Source organism: Puntigrus tetrazona, chromosome 9 (assembly GCF_018831695.1).
Source record: "Puntigrus tetrazona isolate hp1 chromosome 9, ASM1883169v1, whole genome shotgun sequence".
Classification (NCBI taxonomy): Eukaryota; Metazoa; Chordata; class Actinopteri; order Cypriniformes; family Cyprinidae; genus Puntigrus; species Puntigrus tetrazona.
In genome coordinates, this window is record NC_056707.1 from 6,579,276 (window position 1) to 6,603,772 (window position 24,497).

The window sequence follows — 24,497 nt, forward strand, 5'->3', positions numbered from 1 at the left end:
GTATCTGTACTAAACCATTAAAACAAGAACCTAACAGGGAAGACTAGGTGGAGTTATGACATTTGTGCTGTAATAATTTCTAGTACGGTCAGCCAATTTCTCAAAAAAAATATTTTTTTTCTTGTAGTCACATACCAACTGCCATAAAAGTCATAGAGATTTGTACTATTCTGATTAAGTAGCGCTTTTTTTGTCTAAAATGACACAATAAGGGGGTTAAATACTTTTGTTTTTTCCAGTTATAAATTTTTTTATTTATAAATGAATTGATAAAATGTGTCCCATTAATACAGTTCAGCCTTTCAGTTCAAACTGACCTTTATTACATAAGGTACCAAATAAATGTTTCTTAAACAGCAATGATTTTTCAAGTATCATGTGACACTGAAGACTGGATTAATGACTGCTGAAAACTTAGCTTTGCAGTCACATGAATAAGTAATATATTACTATTATTTTATTTTTTTAATTTAAAACGTATATATATAATTTTTAGGAGGATACAAAACTATTGCATTTGCGTAACTGAGCCTTTGACTCCAAACCTTATAGAAACTAAGATACAGCCCTTGTGACAAGCGAAAAGGACAAGGAGCAGCTGCAAAAGCCATAAAATAAATAAATCTCCACACACATGTGCTCGAACTACCTCACAAACAACACATTGACTTGTAGCTCAATCTCCTGTACATTGATCTGTCTGTGCATCAGCTGCAGCACCAAATGCATGAGGTTTCAACTGCGGGTCAATAATGCATGAGCCAACCGGGTTCGACTGAAGCAGAACAACCGAACGCGCAGACGACAGCGTTTTACAAGAACAACAAATGCATTCGCAAAACACAAGCTGCCATTTCGTGCCTAAGGGACGAGCATTGTTTACTTATGGCAAAACGCATGGCTATCAATGCCAATTTCAGCATTTTTTGAAAAGCTTTCCATTTAAATTGCGTCAAATTGAATTGAGGTGGGCCGTAATGACATTACGGCAGAGCAAATGAAACCGAGGAAGGGAAGAGTCCCTGATAGGACGGAGGGTGCCGATTTGTGGCTAAGAGAGATGAGCAGATAGAGATGGAGAGATAGAGGTGATGGAGGGCCACTTGTGGCCTGAGGTGATGGATGGAGGAAGCGTTACGGGGCAGGTGGAGTGGGTTTGCCCTCTAATGATTTCTCTCTCCATTCCACAGTGAAATACGTCCCTGTCTGCAGAGCACTGGTGGTATATTCCCTTTTATCTTTATCCCTCTCTCAGCTCTGTGACTCACTTTTTCTTTACATGATGCTCACGCTGTCTCTTTGACATGCAAACGCACACATATGCAGTCTCAAGCGGTGGGGAGGTCATGTGTTTGGCAGGACTTCTTCTGTGAGAATGTGGCGCAGCGAAAGCCTCCAGCAGAAGCAACAGCAGCCCTCTCTCTCTCTCTCTCTTTCTCCATCCTCCGCCAGGGATGTGGGCGTCCGCTTGCATTACTACCTGCTCTGAGCCCGACCACCTCACTTCATTGACACGAGCTGCCTGCCAGAACCATCCAAAGCTCTATTTCTAAAGCAGATCGCAGCGTTTCAAGTGCCTCATTGGCTGTTTAGTCTGTTCTGCTGGATTCATTTGGGGCTGCGGTACATGGGCAAAACGGGGCTATCTAAAGCTCACTGAACAGAACATTATTTTGCGCATTTTATGTCTGCAGTGTTGTGCATTATGGACCAGGTTATGGCAGATAAAACACCTTCAGATTCTTTTGTAGGGGGTCAAAGTAGAGTTTTGTAGGTACACGTGATGCAATGAAGACATTTATAACATATTATATATGTTTTATTATTATGCATTTTATATTATATATATTTTGCTTGTTTAATAGTTGAAACCATCAATGTGTCTCCTATGAAGACAGAATGATAGATTCTGCTGGATCGTTTTTTTCCGCAGTGAATACAGTATATTGTTGCTACTGTATCAGTGGGAGGACTGCTTTTTATATTATTTAGAAGAAAGATAAGTAAAGAAAGTAAAATGCAGAAAGTACAGAGCAGGGTGTGTTCAAACTCAGTTAAAGCAAGGAAGAATTTGTTTAAGAGCTTTACATAGTACCTTTTTATAACATTGTTTTAACTTTTTTCCCATATTAACACTTTATTATTGATTTTTTTATTTATTTATTTTTATCATTCTTTGAATAGGAAGTTCAAAATAATAACATTTGTTGGAAAAATAAATATATTTGAAATATAATAAATATCCTCAATGACAACTTTGATGAATATGCATCCTTGCTGAATGTGTGTCTTATTTATTTATTTATTTTTATTTGTGCCTTTATTATGACAGGACAGATCAGAACTGAGATGTATGCTGCCCACAAGGCAATATATATATATATATATATATATATATATATATATATATATATATATATATATTTTTTTTTTTTTTTTTTTTTTTTTAATTTATTTCATTTCCTACACAGGCTGAAAAAAACAAGGTAATGTATACATTATAATTCCTAAAAAATATAGTAGCACTTTTGGTGCATTTTGGCACCTTTGATGCGCCAAGTTACCACACAAGCCTAAGATGTTGTGTTATGTAATATTTTATGTGCATTTGCTCTGTATTCTGTCACACACATATGCACTGATACCATACCAGACTCATTTTTCCTGGACTCCACAAAGAAACAAGCTGCTCCCCACATGTACAAGTAGAGATGGGTTTCCGTAACAGCCTCTTTGCATCCTGTTACTCAACCTGTACTGAAAGAACAAACAGGAAGGCTTTTCATAACCTCACACACAGAGAAACGGGCAGGATTACAGAGACGCTGCATGCAAACAGGTCGTGTTTTGGAGTGGCGCTCCTCAAAAAGGCTGAAATATGTTAGCTGAGCTCTCGCAGTGTTTCGCCCTAGTTTGAGCAGACACAGTCCTCATACGACAGATGGATCCAGTCTGAAAGGTGCTGGTCTCTCTCTGCGAGGATTCACTAAGAATGATTTGTGTCGTTTATTTTTATGTGCTGTCTGTTACTCGAGAGCCTGATTTACTAAGAGAATTATGCAAATGAAGTAACTGAGAGAACGTCGTCGCAAAAATATCCACAGTCCCTATCTTGCTGTGAGAGTTGGTCAGTGAAAGAAACGGCAGCTGACTATAATCTTGCGTACTTTAATGGCACTCTAACACAGCTGCACGACGTATGTGATAGCTGGCCAACTGCTGTAGTCTTTGCAGTGCGTTTATGTGCAACTTTTTGACCCACACACATGACAATGTGTCACCTGGCTGATGTAGGCTGATTACAATCAGCCACATGTGTGTGTGTGTGTGTGTGTGTGTGTGTGTGTGACAGCACTCCAGTGATCACTGATTTAGACCTGTTTCATTAGCCTGCTCTTATTCACACTGATGATACTTCATGAAAAAACGCTTCTCCGCTCGTAACTCCTCTCGTCTAAACAAGTCTACATGAGCCCGCTATTCATATTTAATGCCATTAAAACCAGCTGGGAATCTGAGCCAATTATCATCACTGAATGCTTCACACTCTCTCGTACCCTACTGTAAAGAGAGAGGGAAGGAAAAGAGGTAGAAATGGAGAAACACAAGGCTAGGGGGCTTGTTGAGACAGCTCTCTTCCATTAGCACCGTGTTGCATTCCCTCTGGGACATGAGGGTGAGAGAGACCAGCACTCAAACTCACTGTTGACCACTTTACACACAGTCCGCCTGCGTGCTCTTCATGGGCAGCTGGGCAAGGGTGACAGGACATGTTTTGCAACGATGGATGAAGTACTGTAATGACCAAATGTGCACAAATTCCGCTATAAAAAGGATACACTAACAAAAAATACGTAGCATAGGTGGGGTAGTTTTTGCCGTGTTACAGACATTTATTATAAAATCATAAAAAATCGAGCTTAAATAAAAGGATTTAATGGTACAGTACGTAAAAGTACCACTCTCACTGTACTAACGGCACATTTACTATTAGACTGCATGTTGCAGTCTTTGCTCAGGGGCACTTCACTAACAACTTCAGAAATGTGACGTGAAAGACAGCAGACAGGGAAATATCACTCCACTTCACACTTTAAAGGCCCTCAAAACATTTGTCACTCACAAAACATCATGGGCATAACATTTAGACAGATGATTTATCGGGAGGCTGTGCAGCAAAATGGAGGAAGTTAGCAAAAATTGCTAGAGTAGCTTAAAGCACCAAAGTTTTCGGAAATTGGAAGTTGTAACGAATGTCACGTCACTGTGGTGACATTCTTTTGAGTGAAACACTACTGAATGAGGAAAAAAAAGATGGGTTTGATTTTCGAGAATCTCCTAGCCATATCTAACTCACAGCAGACAGTTTAGGGATGTTCTCATTAAAGATTTTGACTAAAAGATTACGAAGACATTTACAGGCAAAGTCTGAAAAACATTCACCTCAAACTAATAACTTACGCAAAACAAAGTAAATGTGTCCATTTTTGATTGCATGCACCCTTTGACATCTCTTTAGCAACTACAGCAAAGGGTCGGAAAAGCTAGAAAATGTTTGTAGGCATATAATTTATTTATTTTTATAAATTTTTCAGTTTACAAACATTTCTTAGAACCGTAAAGTTAAGTGAAGTAAATTAACTTTGTTATAACAATGTTCCACGCAGGAATGTTTTGTCTAGATGTTTATATAACTTTTAAAAACCATTAGTGAGAACGTTCCCTGCTAGCTGGGTATCTGCTATCAATACGTTTTTCCATGTCTTCCTTCTTTCCTTTCGGTGTTCTTGTGACTGACTCTATTTTCTCTGACAGTGATAGTGATCTGTGGGTGTCTGTGGGATAATAAAAGCCGTGTTTGCATTAAGAACAGTATTCCATAAAGCATCTCCTGATTCCCGTCTGCACCCTGCGGCTGATAGTGTCTTTAATGACAGCACAACAGCAGCTATCTGCGGCAGTCTGTACATACTGCAGATCCACTGCGATCCTGCTCCCTTATGGCTATTGTTTAGGTATTGAGATCATAGATTTGCACAACAAGAGCACGTACACGCAACGAAAACAGCTGAATCGAACACATTCTCTTAAATACAAACACCGAACAACTACATGCAGGTTCGGAATAACAGAATTTCTTTTGAGTGGATGTTCATTTTAAAAACAAAATGATATTCTACGCAAAGAAGAAATAATTGAAGATAATCCGACACTCTTGCACCCACGCAAACAACCCACAGATTACGACTGGAGAGGGAGGGACTGAATGAAAGGGACGTTTTTGGCAGTGAGAAATTCAGCGCATGTTACACATCGTCAGCGTAGACATCAATAAAGGCAGGAACTGTGCGCTCCAGCTCACTGCACTGGCTTCGGAGAAGGAGGCATTTAGCATTGAAACAGTCATAATGGCTGGTCACACTCTCACGCTGTTTTCCTTAATCTCATTCTGCTCCGTAATCCGTTTGACACGCCGGCCCAGCGGCAGAATTCAGCCGCAAATGAGCGGAGTACGGTGGGAAGATAAAGCACCGTCTCCAGCCTCAGAGCTGCAGAGAAAAGACTGGCACCCGATGACACGTGCGAGGAGTCGTCAACAGGAAATGACATGATTACTGGTAATGTCAACAGGAGGCAACAGCAGAACAGAACCGGCACTGAAGACAGACAGTAATGAGGCCATTTTATGTAAGCAGAAAGGCGAATGTATGTAAATGCTGCGCGAGAACCCAACGGTATAAAGCAGCAGCTGTGGGCTTATGATCCAGTCAGCAACCTGCATTATGGGTAATTGCGTGCAAAAACGGCAGCAGAATTTGCTGTACATCAGAAGTCAGCTCTCATATTCAATCCACACAACGTTGTACACACAAAAAGGCATGATTGTGTGAAAAGAGCTCAGTGGCTCTGTTCCAAAACCTGGAGAACAGCCTACATAAGCAGCTGCCTTCTAAGCCTACTAACTGAAATGTAAAGCCATAAGTGATTGATTTAGAACGTTCTGGAAGCGCACTAAAAATCTGAAAACATTGGTTTGTATAAACTTCACTCCATGAATTGAATTCCATAGAGTTTGGTATTAGCATGTTGCTAAGCTAATGTTGCGACACTAATAAACATCAAAACACAGAGTGCACAAAATATTGGTTTATAAGAGCTGCACGCTGTGAAAACACTCACAAAAAATATATTGGTTTATAAAATCCTCACTCCAGGAAAATACTGATTTTGAGAGTTTGCTGTTAGTGTCAGAAATATGGCTCTCCTTAGAATGAGGAAACACTGAACGAATAGTACAATCACTGGAACAGAGACATATAACAGCCAACACAGGACACTGGAAACACAGGGTTTAAGTAGTGCAAACATTGAGGACTTAACTAGATAATTAACAGACACACACCTGGAACTCAATGAAACACAAATGGCAAAGCGAGAACAGGAAAACTATGGGCATAACCGTGTGGCCAATAACTGGCAGTAGCATGTTGCTAAGCTAATGCTAGAATAGTTTATAATTGCTGTACTCCATAAAAATTCTCACAACTGGACTTTTATCAAAGTTCGACGTTAGCATGTTGCTAAGCTAATGTTGCAAAATATTGCTTTAAACACCCAAATTCCCTTCAAAATACATTTATGTACATGTGCTACCCATTAAGGTTAAGATTAGTGGTTAGCATTTGTTTCAGCAGTACATTCAGCACTGTTATTGCCACGACTGATGAAAAGGTTTAGTGCATATAACGCAAATCCACCACTAGACTTCAAACATATCAATAAGAAGATGTGGCCTCGTTCTCTGACATCTTCAGCCTTCAGTCAAGCAATGGTCAAGCACATAAAATTGCATTCATATATGTGTGTAGCATAACAAATTTGTATAACCTGTGATTCAAACAAAAAAAATAACTTTCCACATCCTTGAACTGCAAGAATCACACCTGCTGCAACTCGGCCTCAGCAGTAGGTTGTCATAAAAAACTTCTGGCATCTGTCTGCTGTCAAGAAGTTCTAAAACAAGCTGTTTTAACAGCTATTCTCCAATGAAAAGGAAGTTTTTATTAGTATGAACTACTTTTAATTGTATTTATCAATTACAATTAATTGCAATTATGTTGTTGATCAAAAGGTCGTGGGAAATGTCATCGCTTGCTACCTAAAACTCACGATGCGTGGCACAAACGTTTTATGGTTGCAAGACATTGATGTGTCCATCAAACGGATGGGAAGCAAAGCTCAGCAATCATGAAAAGTCATATAATAGGAGGGAAGAAATGAGAGACTTCATCAATAAGCCTCTCATAAAATCAGCACAGCTCTTCCTGGAAGCTGTAATCCCTCACAAGCTCAGGGAAAACACCAGAGACGGCGTGACTTCTCATGTGATTTCTCGAGTGGGACAAACACTGCCATTTCATATGACATTGAGTTTCCCTTCCGTTCTGCTGTTTGCACAACCAAAAACCAACAACACGCTAATTAAATTAGACATCAGCTTCAGAGATGCAATAGGAAACGATGAAGAGGGAGAGAAAGCGAGGTGACCTCATCAGTGGCTCTGACCCAACTGAAGTGCGTTTGAGGTCTCTGTATGGCTCGGGTCATTACAGGACTGAGGTGACATTTGCTAGTCAGATTTGACTGAAGTCTTCCTCTCAGGGTCATATAAATAAATACTGTTTCTTCTGCTCATAGTTCTCCCAGGAGTGAGCCTTAATGAGTTGCTCTGTTTTATTCTAATTCATAATAACCAGCACACACTGCTCTTAATTACCTACAGCACAGCACCTCCAGCTAAACAGCCACCTCAGTCCCTATGGAGCATCCTGCAGTCTTGTGCCTGCGATTACAGATTCATCAGAGACAATTAGAAGACTCCCCAAATGCTAAAAAGACACTTTAGCCACTCAAGTTGACACCTCTGTCACATCTTTTAAAGCTGGATCAAAATTATTGGGTTTTTGCATTTCAGGCTTTTAAAAGCATTTAAATTGGCTACTGATAAAACACAGAGTACTATAAATAGAATATTTATGGATCATTTTGAATTTTGAGTCGCTTACAAAAGTGACAGTAAATACATAATGTTACAAAAATATTTCTACTTCAAATAAATGCTGTTCTTTTGAAAAGACATTGATCAGAAAAAAATCTGTATATCTGAACAATTTTTGTAGAACCTATGTATGGGAAAATGTATAATTTAAATACAGAAATATATTGCTATTTTACATATTTCATTGCTATTTTGTATATTACATTTCAAATTGAATTTAGCCACACATATGCTTTCATATGACTGGAGTAATGATACTGAAAATACAGCTTGCCATTGCATTAATAATGTACATACTAATTTTATAATGCATTAAGCAAAGTAAACAAGTTAAACAAGTTTTTTGACATTGTGATCATATTTCTGTTGTTATTTTTACTGTATTTCTATCAAATAAATGCTGCCTTTGTGAACATAACAGACTTGTTTTAAAACATCAAAAATATTCTACAAACCTCAAATGTTTGAACAGTATATTTCTTATTTCTTTACTTTGATTTTTTGTGAATTATGGACAGGTTTCCCAAATTTTTCTCACTCAAATATCTCATATTACAGCTGCATCTGCCGCCACGTTCTGTGTCATTCAAACACAGAATAATAATATCCACAGTTGCTCCGCTTATTAATAACGTTAACGTTGTCATACACAACCCGAACTAACTGTACGGCATTTCAGAAGGTTTTGTACATGTCCTCTAACAGAACGTAGCCTGCAGGAAGGATTAGTTCGGTAAAACAGATCTCTGGCAGAGCATGTGGCCATCCTCCGCTCAGGAGAAGAAGAGAGACTCGGGAAGACAGAAGGAAGAAAGGCTTGTCTTAACTGCCATGTTCTAGAGGCAGTCCTGAGGGAACTCAGGAAGTCTGTCTGGGCCTGTGTGGACACGGCCTGTAATAGAAATACAGAGCCAATCCGACATACAGATCTGCGACAGAGGGAGCGCGACGGACAGTTAAGGGAAAGAAAGATTCCTTTGGTACGTGTGTATTAAAGAGAATCTCTGAGACTAAATCAGCTCTCCTAGAGAGAGAGTGTAGCAGAAGACTTGTGCTCCAGCGGTGGATGAGGCACGTGAGCGCACGGAGAGAGAGAGACGGTCCCCTCCTTTAACATCAAGTACAGCAGACAGAATCAGGAGGTCACAAATTGAATTAGACCGGAAGAAAGGGCCAGGCCTGGACCTGCAGGAAACAGCACTCCAGAGATACACAATTACTGCTTGTTTGCTTTAATGTGCGTGGGGCAAGATGTGTGTGCCTTTGTGAGTCGTATTGATGTGTTCTGTTGCAGTGTTACATCATAGCCAGCCAATCACAGCTCGTACATGTGACTTCCTTCGGTGTGGAAAAAAACAACAACAAAGGTTTAGAAAACAAATAAAGGAGCATTGCTGAAATATAACATTTATCGAGGATTTTCTCTCCTTGCTAGCAGATTTCTTTACATGCCGTCAACATTTTCACTAGCTCAAACATAAATGTATTGCGTAACTATCATCTACATTTATAAATTACTGGGGACACTTTATAATAGCTGCATGCCATAAATCACTAGTTAAGCATTAGTAAATAAATATAGCTTTAAATGTTTTGTTCTTGAGCATATCTATAATGTTTAATAACTGTATTTTCATACTTCATTAACAATGAATTTAATTTCTAAATTATTACGGTATTTACAAAGCAGTTTTTTAGGAGTTGACAGTGGTTCATAAGATCATTTAGAAAATGCAAGTAAATGATAATAATAAACTAAATTGTATTATTTAGACACATGATAATAGTTGCTAAGTGTGTTAATAAATGCTTTGTTAACACATGTTTCTGCTGTAATTGATGATGAAATCAGGTAGTTATAAAACATTTTGTATTTGCCAGCCATCTATTTTCGTGAGCTCATCTAAAGTGAGGACTATTTATACATTGTAAAGCATTTACAAAGGAGATTTAAAGGCTAATTTCTATAAATTTCAAACAGAAAAGTTAAACACAGCACAGAGGGATACAGAACACACTTATTTAATGTAATTCATCTTACTGTCAAATGAACAAAACCCCACCCGATATTTTTTTTCGTCTTTTTCATTATTCAGTTGTACTTACAAAGTATGTTAAAATAAGGATGAAAAGATCTGTTGCTACTTCGTGTTTGTGTCTATTAAATTTATTACACATAATCGCTGTATGATTTGGCCCAATAGGACACGTTCTGTCCATCTAGTCCGAAACACTTCCACTGGTCCTGGGCCAGCAGGCCATCCTTAATGTTGAGCCCTAAAATTTTGGCAGTAATCTACTATGGATTCAGTTCATTACAGTGACAGCGCTAAGCCAACTTCCTAAATTCACACAAAATCTATACGCATCAAGTTGCAGAGGATATATTGAAAAAAAATCTTGTTTATTCTTCTGTAAACCCAAATTTAAGGTGAGAGTGTGTTTAAAGCAGTAGTCATGAAACAAAAGATGGTTTAAAATCATGAAATTATATGAAAATTTCAGATTCAGTGTTCAAAGAACTTAAGAGACGCCTGCTTTAGAACACTGATTCTGAAACTCGTGAATCTATCAGAATAATTAGAAGACAGAATCGGGATTCATAAAGAAAAAAGAAAAAGATGAAACCAGGAAGTACAGTCATTCGTTGTAGTCCCCAAAGAAATATGTAGATGCCTCATTAGTGAATGTTTCTATGGGCCGCTATAAGTTATCCGCCATATTGTTGCGTTCTTGACTTCACATCATTTACCGCAGTGATTACTGAATATTCGAAAAGATGCCACAGTCCTGCACAGAAAGGCTCAATGGCTCTGTGCAAACCTACTGAATTTTCTCCATTCCAAGATGGCGTCCACATTTACGTACCGTCTATGTTTACGGTAGTCTCTACGAGCCGCAACTGTAGGCAATAAATTGCCATAATTTTAAATGACAATATCTTCGTCTGCATTGAACTTTCAGCAACATTACTTGCAGTGCTGTTTTTACTCAAACAGCAACATTACACTCAAACTAATGTTTGACTGAAGTATGTAAATCACAATCAACCACATTTTGATAGCCCACTTTAGAGATTCTACTAACGGTAAGTAACTATGCAACTACTGGTCAACTAGCAGCCATTAGAGTATTAGCAGACTGTCTGCTTAATATCTTCTAACACTTTATTTCCATGGGTCCACAACATACAACATAATGACTACGAGAAACTTTGAAAGTGTACGTCAACTTATGCCACTAACCCTAAACTTACTCCATAACGGTCTACTCTGAGAGTTAGTAGACATGTAGTTGCTAATTAACTGTAATTCTTTCAGTATTTAAATACTTTCACTCCTATACAATATTATATCTGTGTACATAAAGTTTGACAACCAGCGGCTTTGTCATTACACCAGAAGTACAGATAACACAGTCTAGATTCAGGCCTTTGATTATTGTCTTGGAGTCAAAAAAGGTTAAGAACCACGGGTTTAATATCTTTGCAGTTCGCACACATTTCAACTTGTTTCCTCATTGAGCTCCTCGTTATGAAACAAGAGCGAATGCCTTCGCTTTATGACCATTCGCTCCAACAGAGAAAGACACTTCCCACATGCAACTTCATTTATCTTCCATTTCATATCTGTCTCGTCTCTAAATGGGAATTCACAACACATCGGTAAATACGCCCATGTGTGCACAGAGCTGACAGTAATTGCTTGTGGTTTTACAAGTGTTCCAGACAGGGGAAAACAACGATCACACGAGTGCCCTACGGGCCGCGAGCGCATCTCTGGCCCGTGAGGCGGCAGCAGAATAGGATCGTGATCCTTGGCTTTGTCCTCTGGCTTTCCGCTGAGCCTCTGTGCCGTGTCAAAAAGGCCCCGGGGCTGAGGACGATAAGCCAACTCCAGGGACACGGAGTGGCATATGAGCCTCCAAGCCAAAGAAGCCTCGTCAGCCAGCCCTCTTTTCACCATCTGCCCTTCCAGGAAAGGTTAAAGAGGACTCGAGCAGGAAGCATTGATTTCAACGATTTGGAGACCGGTCTAGTTGGAAAGGATTAAGGAGGTACCTGCTGCTCCGGCAGTGGCAGGGCTAAATGAAAGGTCTGGTTACTGTGTGTTTATGGCCGTGTGCTTGGTTTCCGTGCCTAGATGCAGGTGGACGTTCCCCGCGGCTAGATTATTCTCTACCTGAGGAGAGTAAACACTCACACTTGCCAGCTTCTTTCTCTGCTTCGGGTTCATCTAGTGTGGGTGGGCGAGTTGGTGTATGGGTAGGAGAGGTTAAGAAACATTTCCATAATAGTAATAATGGTTGAGTGTGCTTGTGCAGTGCAAAGGAGATTTCTCATGTGGATTGTGGATGAAACTCTCATGTTTAGAGGAATAGAGAAAATTCTTGTTCTCATGCTTATTTCCTTCCAAAGCTTTTGTTCTTCTGTGAGAGATAAAGAGAGACATTCGGAAGATTTTTTTTTTTTTTTTTCATGTAATTGCAATGAAAAATGACTCAAATCATGATTCATCAGCAACTTTCACACTAAAATTTATCTCAAATCATGCAGGTAAAATGTATAACCACACTCGGGCAAAAATCACATGCTCTGGCTAATCTCATTAATGCGTAAAGATGAAATTTATATGTAGATAAATGTTACGTGTTTTATACCAGGTTCCTGGGATTTCCTGTGTAAGACTTTTTTTAATGTGAACAATTATGTTTCAGTGTTGTCAAACAATTAATTGTGATAAATCACATTGAAAATAGCAGCTTTTGTTTACATATACATAAGAAACATGCATATAATGTGGAAATACATAAACAATAATACGTACATTTAAGAAAAATGTTATATTTTTATACTAAACTATACTATACTAAAGTTTTTATATTAAATATACTTATATGAATATAAATATAAACATGTAAATCTTTCTAAAAATATAGTGTATGTGTGTGTCTTTATATATACTAAATATTTTAATTTTAAAGGAACGATAACTTTCATAGTTTCAAAGTAAACCCTACACAATTCTTCCCAGTGACTTTTTATATCCCACATTAATAAACAGATTCGACCGCGAGTAGGTTGACAGCCCTCTAATGCAAACAGCTCCGACACCATCAAAACCTTATTACGATTATTTCATCTTCGCAACCAGCCTCACAAAGCAAAACTGTCCAGAAATTCTAAGCGGGGCTACATTAGCTAATTGTGGAGCGTGAAGTGTGAGCGTTCGCAAAACCTTGCTTGAAAACAATCGCAATTTCACCACTCCAAGCAGAGCAGCTAGCGCTGCAGAAACGGCGCACTTCACCTTCGAGATCTCTTCATGTTTCTATGATGGATCTCCACGAGGTGCGAACCCGCCCTCTGTATGTTAATCACCACTGATATTCAGCACCAGAAGTGCTTGTTCCCGGATGCGAACACGGGGCAGCATGGTGGAAATCGCTGTCTTTCCGTCTCATTAATTTTCCTTGCAAACAGAGATCCGGCAGGTCCATGGCTCTTTAGTCCCATACATATTTAATGCCCTGGGGAAGAGGATGCAGAGGGCCGGATTCCGCTCCCTCTGCAGTCGCCATGGCTTAGGCAGTGAATAAAGCGCCCTTACAAAGTCACACTGTCGTGCTGTCAAGAGGGCAGCCTCTCGCCAAAAATGTCATTATCTCCCCACTTGTGTGCAACAATGCGCAGGCCACGAAGGTGAGGAGGCGAGCAAACACACGGGGAGAGGGAGCAGAAGAGGAAACAACGTTTTCAAAAAGGGGGGCGAAAGAGAGACAAAGAGAGATATGATTGTTTTCCTCTGAAATATAATTTCACTTCAAGAAGCGCAGGGGTCATTAAACCGACTTTCCGCAATTCAAACACAAAGAGCAGCGCTTATGCAAAGGTCACACGAACATAAGAATAGATTTGCAATTTAGATTGTGTTAAAAGGCTGCCAAATCCCCAGATTCAGATTTTTATTTCATTAGGACGACGTGATTCTTCCAACACTTTCTACAGTCTGCACTGATTAGATGATGAAAAGGAGGAGGACAAAAGGAGAGGAGTTGTGCTTCACAAGAAGCTTACAATGCCAAAACACCAACAAAACAACAAGGTATCAATTCCAGTCATTCTCCGTGGACCAATTATCACTAAAGTATTTAGTATGTTGATTACAAATGCATCCTTGTTAAGCAGTCAGAGGACTTTCAATACATGTCTGTTCAAAAGTTTCTTTTCTATGCAAAACTGACTCTACAAAGCCTATTGTATAATACTTGATACACATCTACTACATGCCTTCTATCTTTGATGATTTTTATAAAGTAAACGTGAGAATATTATTAGTAAGATTTCAAGATTAACATTTACTGGACTAAAGCAACTAATACATAACTTGATTATCCATACGTCATTTTCAGATTTTGATGTTCAAGCGTGAGTATAAAATATTTATTCCTTTAGCCTTCAATGAATTGCACCGCACAATGTCTTGCTGCCCTCCTTCCCGCAATAAAACAAAACATTTGATCACAAAACTAATTAAACCTAACTAAAGCATTTAAATATCATCCTACTGAAGACATATTATTGAGAGATATGGTGGTCGTTTCAAATGCATTTATGTAAGTTTGCTATTTGTTGTAAAAGTCACAGATTTACATTAACAAATGTTTACTTTTTGGCAATATAAATATCATGAACTGCACCAAATTGCATATTTTCGCTCAGTTTGGGTCTAACTGAAGTGTTATTCCCACTTCCTTGAGTATAAGCGCCATACTGTTATACTGTAACCATGAAAGTCAGCAAAAGCACGTTTGCCATTTTTAGAGAAAAAACAAAAATCAGACAATTATTTAATACTGCAGGCTTTTTGGGGTTAATGAATTCAAGTATCTTCCAGGGCTGACCCTACACTGACCCTTGGACAAAAAAACCTGGCCGTGTTTAAAGGAAGACACCTGGGCCCCCTTCACATCCACCAGCAGCTGTCAATCAACATCAGTCAATCAGAGTCATTCTAACCGACAAAAAGCCTTGTAAGAACAAGCATGTCTCTACTAAGCGCTCCTGGGAAGAAGTAGTCTAGGTAGCCAGATGTTTGACTAAAGGCATAAGATCTGGTTCACACTGCAGCATATCTGGCCAAGAACCTCCAACTTAGACAGAAAGAGTCTGTCTGATCGACACAAAGTGACCAGTCAGGGATTGTTTAGTTTAAAGGTCAGAATTATCAGACTGCGTTAGAATAATAGATTGGAAACATGTATAGTCTGAGTCTCTGTCCAAGAACATAATGACAACTAAGCAACGCGGTACAGCGGTAAAAAACTGTTTTGAGGTGGACTGAAAAAACAACAACTATGGATGTTGCTTAAAGATGGCCAATCAGATTAGAGCTTGCCAGTTTTGTGTGCAGCATGCATCAGATGGTCAGTGAAGGGACTGTGGGCGGCCCATGCAGCCTGAGGCTGAAACTAGGGAAGAGGTAACAAAACAAATCTCTCTTCATTTCCATGTATTTCCTTAACTCCCTGTCAGGCATGCATATGCACACATTTAGACAGATGGAGGATTATGAATTTATTTCTTCCAGATAGTTGCTTTTCTGCCTTAGGTTTTCTACAGGCTTTTTGATTCTGGACTGGGAAATGGAAGAGTAATTTTAGGAAGTGTCTAAACAATCTATGGATTAATATGGATTATGCCTTGGATTTGTGTACCATCTGAAGTGTAAATAGTTTCTGAATGGAAGGATATGTACAGAGCGTATTCCGTATTAACGCTTCGGTTCTTATTTAAAAAACTAAATCGTGCAAAGCAATATATTGAATTATTTATTAAAAGAAAAATAAGATGAATACCCAAAAATATTCATTTGCGGAAAAATTTTTATTTCTCCGGTTCAGAAAAGTTTTTCTTTATTTGAACAGATTTGTTAAGGATCAACAAAACTGCAAGCCAATGAACGTTTTGTGAAGTAATTTGTAATTAACAAATCCATTATGACAGTGTTTTACCTTTAAAGCATCAGATCTGGCTAAAATACAAGGCCATAATCCATATTAATGCCTCGTCCAGTGATAAAGTCTCCATATCCTGTTGTTCTTTCACACCACCATATTTGATTAGAACAGTTTTTGCACGTAAACCACGGCTGATCGGCGAATATTTCCCTCTTGATCCACATTAGACATCTTTTCGACTTCAAGTTAAAAACACCTTAACGGTGAAAGTATTACAAACATGCAGCTTTTCGCTTCACAAGGCGTTAATTGATGGACCGGATTTGTGTGGATTACTGTGTTAGATTATCGCGATGGCACCCATTCACTGCAGAGGATCCATTGGTGAGCAAGCGTGTAATGCTAAACGTCTCCAAACCTGTTCTGACGAAGAAACAAACTCGTCTGCATCTTGGATAGCGTGAGAATTTATTTTTCACATTTTCGTTTTTCGCCCTTAAAGCACGGCTGCATTTACGATATCGCAGTTTCCCTCAAGCAAAAATTTCTTTAAATGTAGCGGATTGCTGAAATGCAGCAAATTGTATTCATCGGAATATTGAAAATAGGTTGTTATAACAAAACGTTATAGAGTTTTGAAACACCTGGATGTAAACATAGCTTTAATTAAATATTTTAGACTGTTACCAGGGAGGGTATGAATAGAAATACGGATTGTTTTTGTGATTGTGTGTCTTGTTCAGCAAGCGCTGCTATGTATTTTGTGCCCGTTTCAGCACCACGGACAGGGACCGAGTCGCTCTCAAGCGTAAACCTGAAGAAAACTAAACAAATCCATACAGGATACGAAAAAGAGAGAGAGAAAACAACAGTGCGCCGCACACCCACAGAAACGCTGTAATGGCTGATGTACTTTACAAAGCGTCCTGCAGTCACTTTGGCAGGACATTTTGCCCTTGATTTCTCATCCCCACAGCACAGGAAATACGAACTCCAGAATTGAATCATTTGGGAATGGCATGTTTCATGTGACGTTCTGTACCGCTGCAGCTGCGGCTGCTCAGTAGTTGAATGTTCTGTTGAGGTACAGGCTAAAAGCAACAGTCCTGTATCACACATGTGCAACAGCAGCCTTATTCATCAGCATGACTGAAGAGGAAAAGAAAAAACCTGAACAATGACTGGAACAGAATAGCCTTCTGGGGATTACGCAGAAAAATCACTGCTGCGCTATTAGCGTTATTGAAATTCCATAAAGCACTGCGCCACCTCTCTCTCGCTCCCTCTCGCAATCTTTGTGTTTTCTTATCTCTTCCTAGATCGCAAGACACCTAGGACCATAAATCTCAGACTGTTTCAAATGAGAGGACGTGCCCTCAGCTTCATCCTTCCATACTGAGGTAATTACCATCTTTGAAAGGATCCCCTGTGGATAAAAACACCTTAAACAAACCTACAGTAAGATGGCTTGCCGGTTTAAAGGTAGTCTTTTTTGCCTGGCTAGCTAAAAAGTGAAGAAAACCACCCCCTCCCGATTCTACTCTGAGTTAGCAGAGAACAGCACAAAAAAAGGCTTACACTTCAAGGTACCAAAAAAGGTACTACATTACCTTGGCATTTGCATAACAATCCACGGAAAATGAAAAAGGTTGTCGTTATATAGTGATGTCATTATATATGAAGACAGAATTACCATCTGATACCGTACCAAGATATTCCCACATTCGCCTGTTTGACATAAGCACACTCACAACAACTAGCAATGTGCTATTCCAATATGAGGATTTTTTAAAAATATGTAATTAAAGTCATTAACCATAATATCTGACTCTTTTCATATTTCATATTTTAAAAAAATGCTGATATTTCTAGCAAAGCTTGGAGCTTTGGGTTTAGTTTTAGATTTAGTTTTCTGCCAGCTGCATTTTTCTGTAGCTTGCCCATCATTTCTTATTTGTGTCATGGATTATCCACTGGTAGGCTTTAGTGGATTTGCATAATATTTAGGAATCACCTGAACACACCACACAGTAAAGACATACTGCTGGACGTTCCAATAAGCTCCTTTTCATTTACCCCAAACTTGTGCATTCAGGGTGCCAAAAAAAAGAAATCCACCTCCCGTTAATCCACAAGTGCGCGCGCACCGTGTATCCGCGCGCGTTCTCGCGCTTGCAGATGACAAAACAGCGGACCGTGCACATGTTAAGAGCCTTTTTTTTTCATATGCTTAACGTGAAAGAAATGCGACAGCATACACGACGAGCTTCTGTTAGAAGCCGTCAGCAAACAAAGCAACACCATAGGGAAAGGCAGCGTACGCCTACCGTGCACTCTTCCATACACGTCCGCACCGAATATACATCCGTTTCATATTTCTGAACCAAAAGCTCAAACTCTCGGTATTTCTCCTGAGCTCGTCGGTCGTAGCGTTGGTAAGCCTGGACGCACTGGCTGCATCCCGACGCATCAGCCATGTCCAGGCTACAGGTCAAATTGTCCGGACTCGTAAACCCGTAAAACAAATCCAAAAGCGAGTAGGAGTTACAAAAAGAAAGATAGAAATCGCTCAGGTTCCACTCGGAGAGGCCCGAGCACACGGCTTCCGCCTCGTCAAAAGTCAAGCAGTTTTTGGAGAGGCTGTCAGGATGACAAGTTTCAAGTCTCCACAGAGGTTTGGTAGAATTGCCTATAAAAATAAGACTCTGCTCTCTCTGATGGCTGGATGAAAGTATATGGTTCGTGTGCTCCAGCCGTTTGTCTCGCGTCCTCGTCAGTTTCGCCTCGGCGCAGAACCACAGATGATCAGAGAGCAAAACGGTGATAAACAAAAGAGAGGCTAAGGACAGTCGCCATCTCTGGGCCCTTTCCGAATCGGTGAATAATGGCTTTTCGTCCTCTCGGGGTGCGAAGCAGATTTTTAAGCCGTCATCTTGCTGCCGACACGTCCAAGCACCCCTGGTCATATTTCAGGAAAGAGCAGCACTAGCCGACTCCACCGCGACGGCTCCTCTGCCACAAAATGCATTGATTTGAAATGTTTTCTTCCCGTTCAACAGCGCTCCCGGCAGCTGTGTCCGACTCTCTGGGCTAGATGAAGCCGCGCGCGGTCATATCTCCGTTATTCCGCATGGCTCCCCGGAGAAAAAGCGCTTTCTGTGTGACAACATGCCTCCTCTGTTCCCGTATCTCCTCAAGGGAAGGCGAGACGCTGAACGAGCTGCTCTTTCCCTATCTGGGCGGATTGCATTCGATCTTCTCTGCTGTTCATCATCATCATCATCATCTTGGGTCCTGTGTTAAGTTGCCGCCATGTTCGTCTTGAAACACTTTTTGGGGAGCTGGGTCATTTGCGTCATCTCCATCCTGGCGCAGTAACACAGATCTACAGACTACAGGCGATGGATATACGCGCGCGCGCGCACCCGCACTCTCTCACACACACACACACACACATACACACACGCACGCACGCACACTCACTGGACGTTTCAATATGAGAGATCACCCATAATAAATGCACATTTCCCCGTACGCGTTTAGATTTCAAAGCCGTTCGCCCCCTTGTCCTTCCTCTTGTCCGTATTCATAGTCCGCTCATCTTCAGCATCCCGTCACGTTCCCGTCAAAAGCGATCCTTTCTACGAGCTCCGAGCAGAATAAAAGACGCAGTGTGGACGTTTAAAGACGCTGTGGCGTTAAATGGCATCGTTTTGGCGGTGCGTAATGTCCTTTAAATGCGCAAAGACGAGAGGAAAAGGATATCGCAACATGTTGCGTGAAGGAGAATCAGCGTGTGACAGAGATGAAACGACATTTGTATGTCTCGTTCATCCAGTTCAGGCTGAAGTTTATTAGTATGCAGCGTGTAACTGTGTGTAAGGAGCCGGGCACAGGAGAGACATCTGGGCGTCAAAGCAGCACGTTGGAAAGCGAGCGCGGAAACGTGAGGAGATCTTGTGAGCGTGTGTGAGAGAGAGAGAGAGAGAGAGAGAGAGAGAGGGAGAGAAAGAGAGCCCGAGAGAGACACAGATACTGTATATTTGTCCTCTAACAGTCTAACCTTGTGCTGCATGGCCCTGTTTGATCCTGCATTTGAAAGCAAACAAAGTGTGCAAGCTGTGCACAATAACCACGCGCTTAGCTTCTGCCTTTCTGCCTGTATTTGGGTGCTGAACGTGCGGAGAGGGGCGAGGACGGCATGCTAATCAGTGCTTTTCCCCCATTTACACACTTTAAGGTTTTAATGCATAGAGCAGCCTATATACAGTCCTTTCTATAAAAAACGCACCCTCTACATCTTTCCTGAGATGTTCGATTGCATTAATATTATTGAAATATTAACCAACATTATCATTTAACATTATTTATAAAGCAAAAGAGTCCAAATTATGCAACCGTCGCAATATTCTAAATCAATAGTGTGTAATAAACAAAGTGAGACATAATTTGTATAACGTTTTGTCAGCATTTCTTCAAATGATGATCCTTAACTGCTCCTGCAGTTTACTGTATCTGTGCACCGCATAAGTTTATCAATTACATAATCACAGAAATATCTATATAAAAGCGTTATTTTAAACGTATATGGGTATCATTTGTAGGTTTGGATAACTGCGCTAATGGCAGCACAAGACGCTTTGAGTTGAATAAGATGAACCTCGTCAGATTTCATCTGCAAAATATTGTAGAGCGTAAAACTAATAAAAGAAATGGCAGATGCATTTAATGATTAAGAAAAAAAAAAAAAACTATGAGATTAAAATACCCCAAAGCCTGAGGGAAAACCCCCCAAGGGCTACAGACTTTAGCCTGGAGACACCATGTTTTGCCTTTCCATCAATAAAAATTAGGCTGCGAGGAAATCAAGGTACAGTACATTTAATAAAAGGTCCTACCAGACGATTTCCAGACTCTTTTGTCAGCAGGAATTTTTATTAGAAAGAGTTATGTCCAAAGTCAAAGGCTACTATATTTTCGCCGTCTAAACATAGTTTTAAGTAAGTTCTTTCTATATTTTTGCTGTAGTGAGTAATCAGGAGATATCAGTGTACATTTCCAAACATCTTGCCATGAGTGACATGAAGAAACAGAGCGAACCGAGACATACTAAAGCCAGAAGTACTGCGGCAACATCTCCAAGACGCTTCAAGAGACCTACCTGCAGAGTTAAATCTGTCTACACCGGATGCGACGAACGAACCGTTGCAAATAATTTGAACTTCCTGTCAATATGTCATGAATAGAACGGAGCGGTGCAGCAGTTTACTGTCAGGGATTTGTGGTGTCGCGCTGCGCTGCATCCAATCACTGATTATAATGAGTTCAGTAGTATTTTGTAGAGCTGAACTGCTCATGTCCGGTGTAGGTGGTGTAAGACTTTTGCTCGGTACTGTCGATTTAACCACTTTTCACATTTCGTAACCTCTTAAATTCCAATAAAAAGCGACATAAATATCCGTTATTAAGATTCATTTGAATTATTAGATATTCTCATGCATAAAATCAGTTTTGTAATGCATAAAGACAAAGGAAAATGCTATGGTGTTTTTTTTTTTTTCGAAAATAAAAGCAAAAAAGCCCCGGAAGGCCTTTAGCCCCATTGTACCGTGTGACCCTAAATGCAGTTAGGAAAGACACTTGTTTGGATGTTGTTGCACTTGCGGTTGTCAGCACAGCTCTCATAACGGCCAGATTATATTACTGATGAACCCTTCCCGGGTTAAAGATTTTAGAGGAAGTGCTTATCACTCATTAGAGAAAATCAGCTGGCAGAGCAAGAGGAAATCAAAGATTCACATGGAAAATAATGAGGATTAACAGTGCCAAGACTGATCATCTGTCGCCGATCTGAACAGAACTCCCCCCTCCCGTCGCCATACTTCATGGGCAGAGAAGGCATGGAAAGACACAGCCTACAGGAACACACAGACGATTCTTAAAAGGATCATATCTTCTGTAAATATATTTTCGCTTGTGACAAAAAATTACGTTGCAACTTAGTGTTCCTCTGTTTTCCCAATTTTTGGTGTCTCGCTAAGGCTAGAATCTCATCCACTCTGTGGAAAATTGCCTGTTCGTCTTCTGGAATATTTTCAGTGTTCTTGCGCAAAACTTTCAGCACACTCATCAAGAGATCTAAATTATGAATTGTGAGACGAGCCGGGGTGAAAATTGAGCACGGCGTCTGCATTAAAATCAAGAGTGTGAGTAGCACCTGTTGAGCTCATCTTCATTTTGATGGTGTTTATGGACTTATCTTCATAACAAGGGTTTGGTCTTGCCGGCAGCCGATCAATAAGTTACGGCAATGTTATCTCGTGTCCAGTGGGCAGTAAAATCTAATGACATAACAGCTCAATGAGCCCCCTTCGAACAAACATTCTCTAGAGGGCTGGCTATTTCTCTGCCGGACGCCATGCATGGTGACGCGCTGGGAAGGGGGAGGGCCGTTCCCCCTTACCCATCTGTCACCAGTTGCTCGTTCCCTGTCAAACTTTAATATGGGAAATCAATGTAATGATCCCGAGGAACACCCCTCTTTCGAGCAACTATTCATTTGCTGCATTAATTTATTTATTTTTTTCCAGATGACCTCAGTTTCACCTCCCATCGTCATAGCAACAGAGTAACCCATAAGACCTGACAGAAGACCCTAAGGGTGCATATGTAGCGGCGGTATCATTTGTCAAACAGAACCGAGGATCCAGTAGTCCTTTGGACTGTGTGGTTGGGACAATTGCAGTGGAATAAATGGTAGTTCGACATATTAAGCGAATGAGATGACTTCACCCGCAGGCAATCTCTGCCTAGAGCTTGATTCCTGCCCAAAGAGAATGAAATATGGCCAAGCATCTCTAACAACTTACAAGACCACAGCAAAGGTATTGATTTGTTTTCCTTAAAGGGATAGCTCACCAAAAATGAAATTCTCTTAAAGACGTAGTCCAGGAAAAATGCTAAATTCTTTCATCATTTTCGCTCACGCTCATGTTATATTTCCAAACGCTTAAGACTTTTCTTAATCTTCAGCACACAGAACTGAATGAAACCTGAGAGGTTTCTGTCTCTCCATTGAATATCCAAACGATGACATTTCAAAAAGTACAATAAGCGATTATACAAGACAGGCGAGTGGTTTAACTCAAATCTGAAGGGACATGACTTAAACTCTATAACGTATCATTTAATATATAGTTTAATTCAGGCTTTTACTCACAGATAAACACTGATCAACAAGCAGACATAAACCACATCAAATATGGCAAATGAAAGCATAATGGATGTTTTAAATAGTACTGTCAATCGATTAATTGCGACTATTTGCATCTAAAATAAAAGTTTTTCTTTACATAATCTGTGCATATTTATTTATATATTTATATTCTTACATTATATATATATATATATATATATATATATATATATATATATATATATATATATATATATATATATATTTATATATACATATACATATATATATATATATATATATATATATATATATATATATATATATATATATATATATATATATATATATATATATATATATATAATGTATGTATTATGGAGAGACACAGAGGAGAAAAATGATTGAATAAATTCTTCTTTTCTTTTTTACCAATACCAAAAAGTATTCTTGTTCTATAACATTCAGATTGAACCACTGATGGCAGACGATGTGCGTCACTTCTGGATCTTGACAGTGTAATTTACTTAACAGTCAATGCCTCTCGGTTTTCATTCAAAATATCTTAAATTGTGCTCCAAAGGAAAAAAAGAAGCTTTTACTGTTTTGGAGTAAGCCTTTAATTTTCCACGGATGAACAAATTTTGACAATTAAAATTTTTTGGATGATCTGTTCCTTTAAAATTTTCTTCTTCAGCACTCTGCATATAATCACTCCCACTAGCCACTCTGCAGGGTTGAATTTATATACAGTAACAAAGCTCGACATTAATGCCTGTCTGGGGCAAGTTGATTTTACTTGCCCGACCGGAAAATTAATCTAAATAAAACATCAACTGCACTGAAATGATGATTCGGATTTTATTACATTCAAACGAAGATTGATGATGAGTAATCAACAGTAACAACAAGGTCTCGCCAGTTGAAGCTCACACAGCTTGTCTATGAGAGAGAATCTTGTGGAGAAATCAAAACGAACGCAACTGCACACCGAAGAATGTAACTTTGTTTTTATTTTTATAACATACAGCCTAGACACAGCCACAAAGTTTTCCCTAAAAATCACAAATACTAATTTGGCATTTTATACAAGAGTTAAAACAAGTAGTTTATTGACAGCATATATTGCCAATGCACTCAAAAAAACTTATGTAATTCAATTGGATGTCAATTTTCCATCCAATTAAATCACATCAATTTAATGCAAAAATTAACAATTGTTTAAGCTTCACCTGTTCATGTCCAGTTAATGTAAATGAATTAAATCAATTTTATGATAACTGA

At 39.5% G+C, this 24,497-nt stretch overlaps 1 protein-coding gene across 1 annotated transcript in view; it reads right to left on the bottom strand.

The window, feature by feature from the left end:
* The window catches only part of LOC122352171 (transmembrane protein FAM155A), a 97,790-nt gene extending 77,867 nt beyond the window's left edge, over positions 1–19,923 (bottom strand). Inside the window, exon 1 of the mRNA XM_043249750.1 lies at positions 18,346–19,923. Coding sequence (XP_043105685.1) covers positions 18,346–18,984 — 639 coding nt within the window. The 5' untranslated portion in view covers positions 18,985–19,923. The remainder of the gene's footprint in view (positions 1–18,345) is intronic.
* Between the last annotated feature and the right edge of the window lie 4,574 nt (positions 19,924–24,497).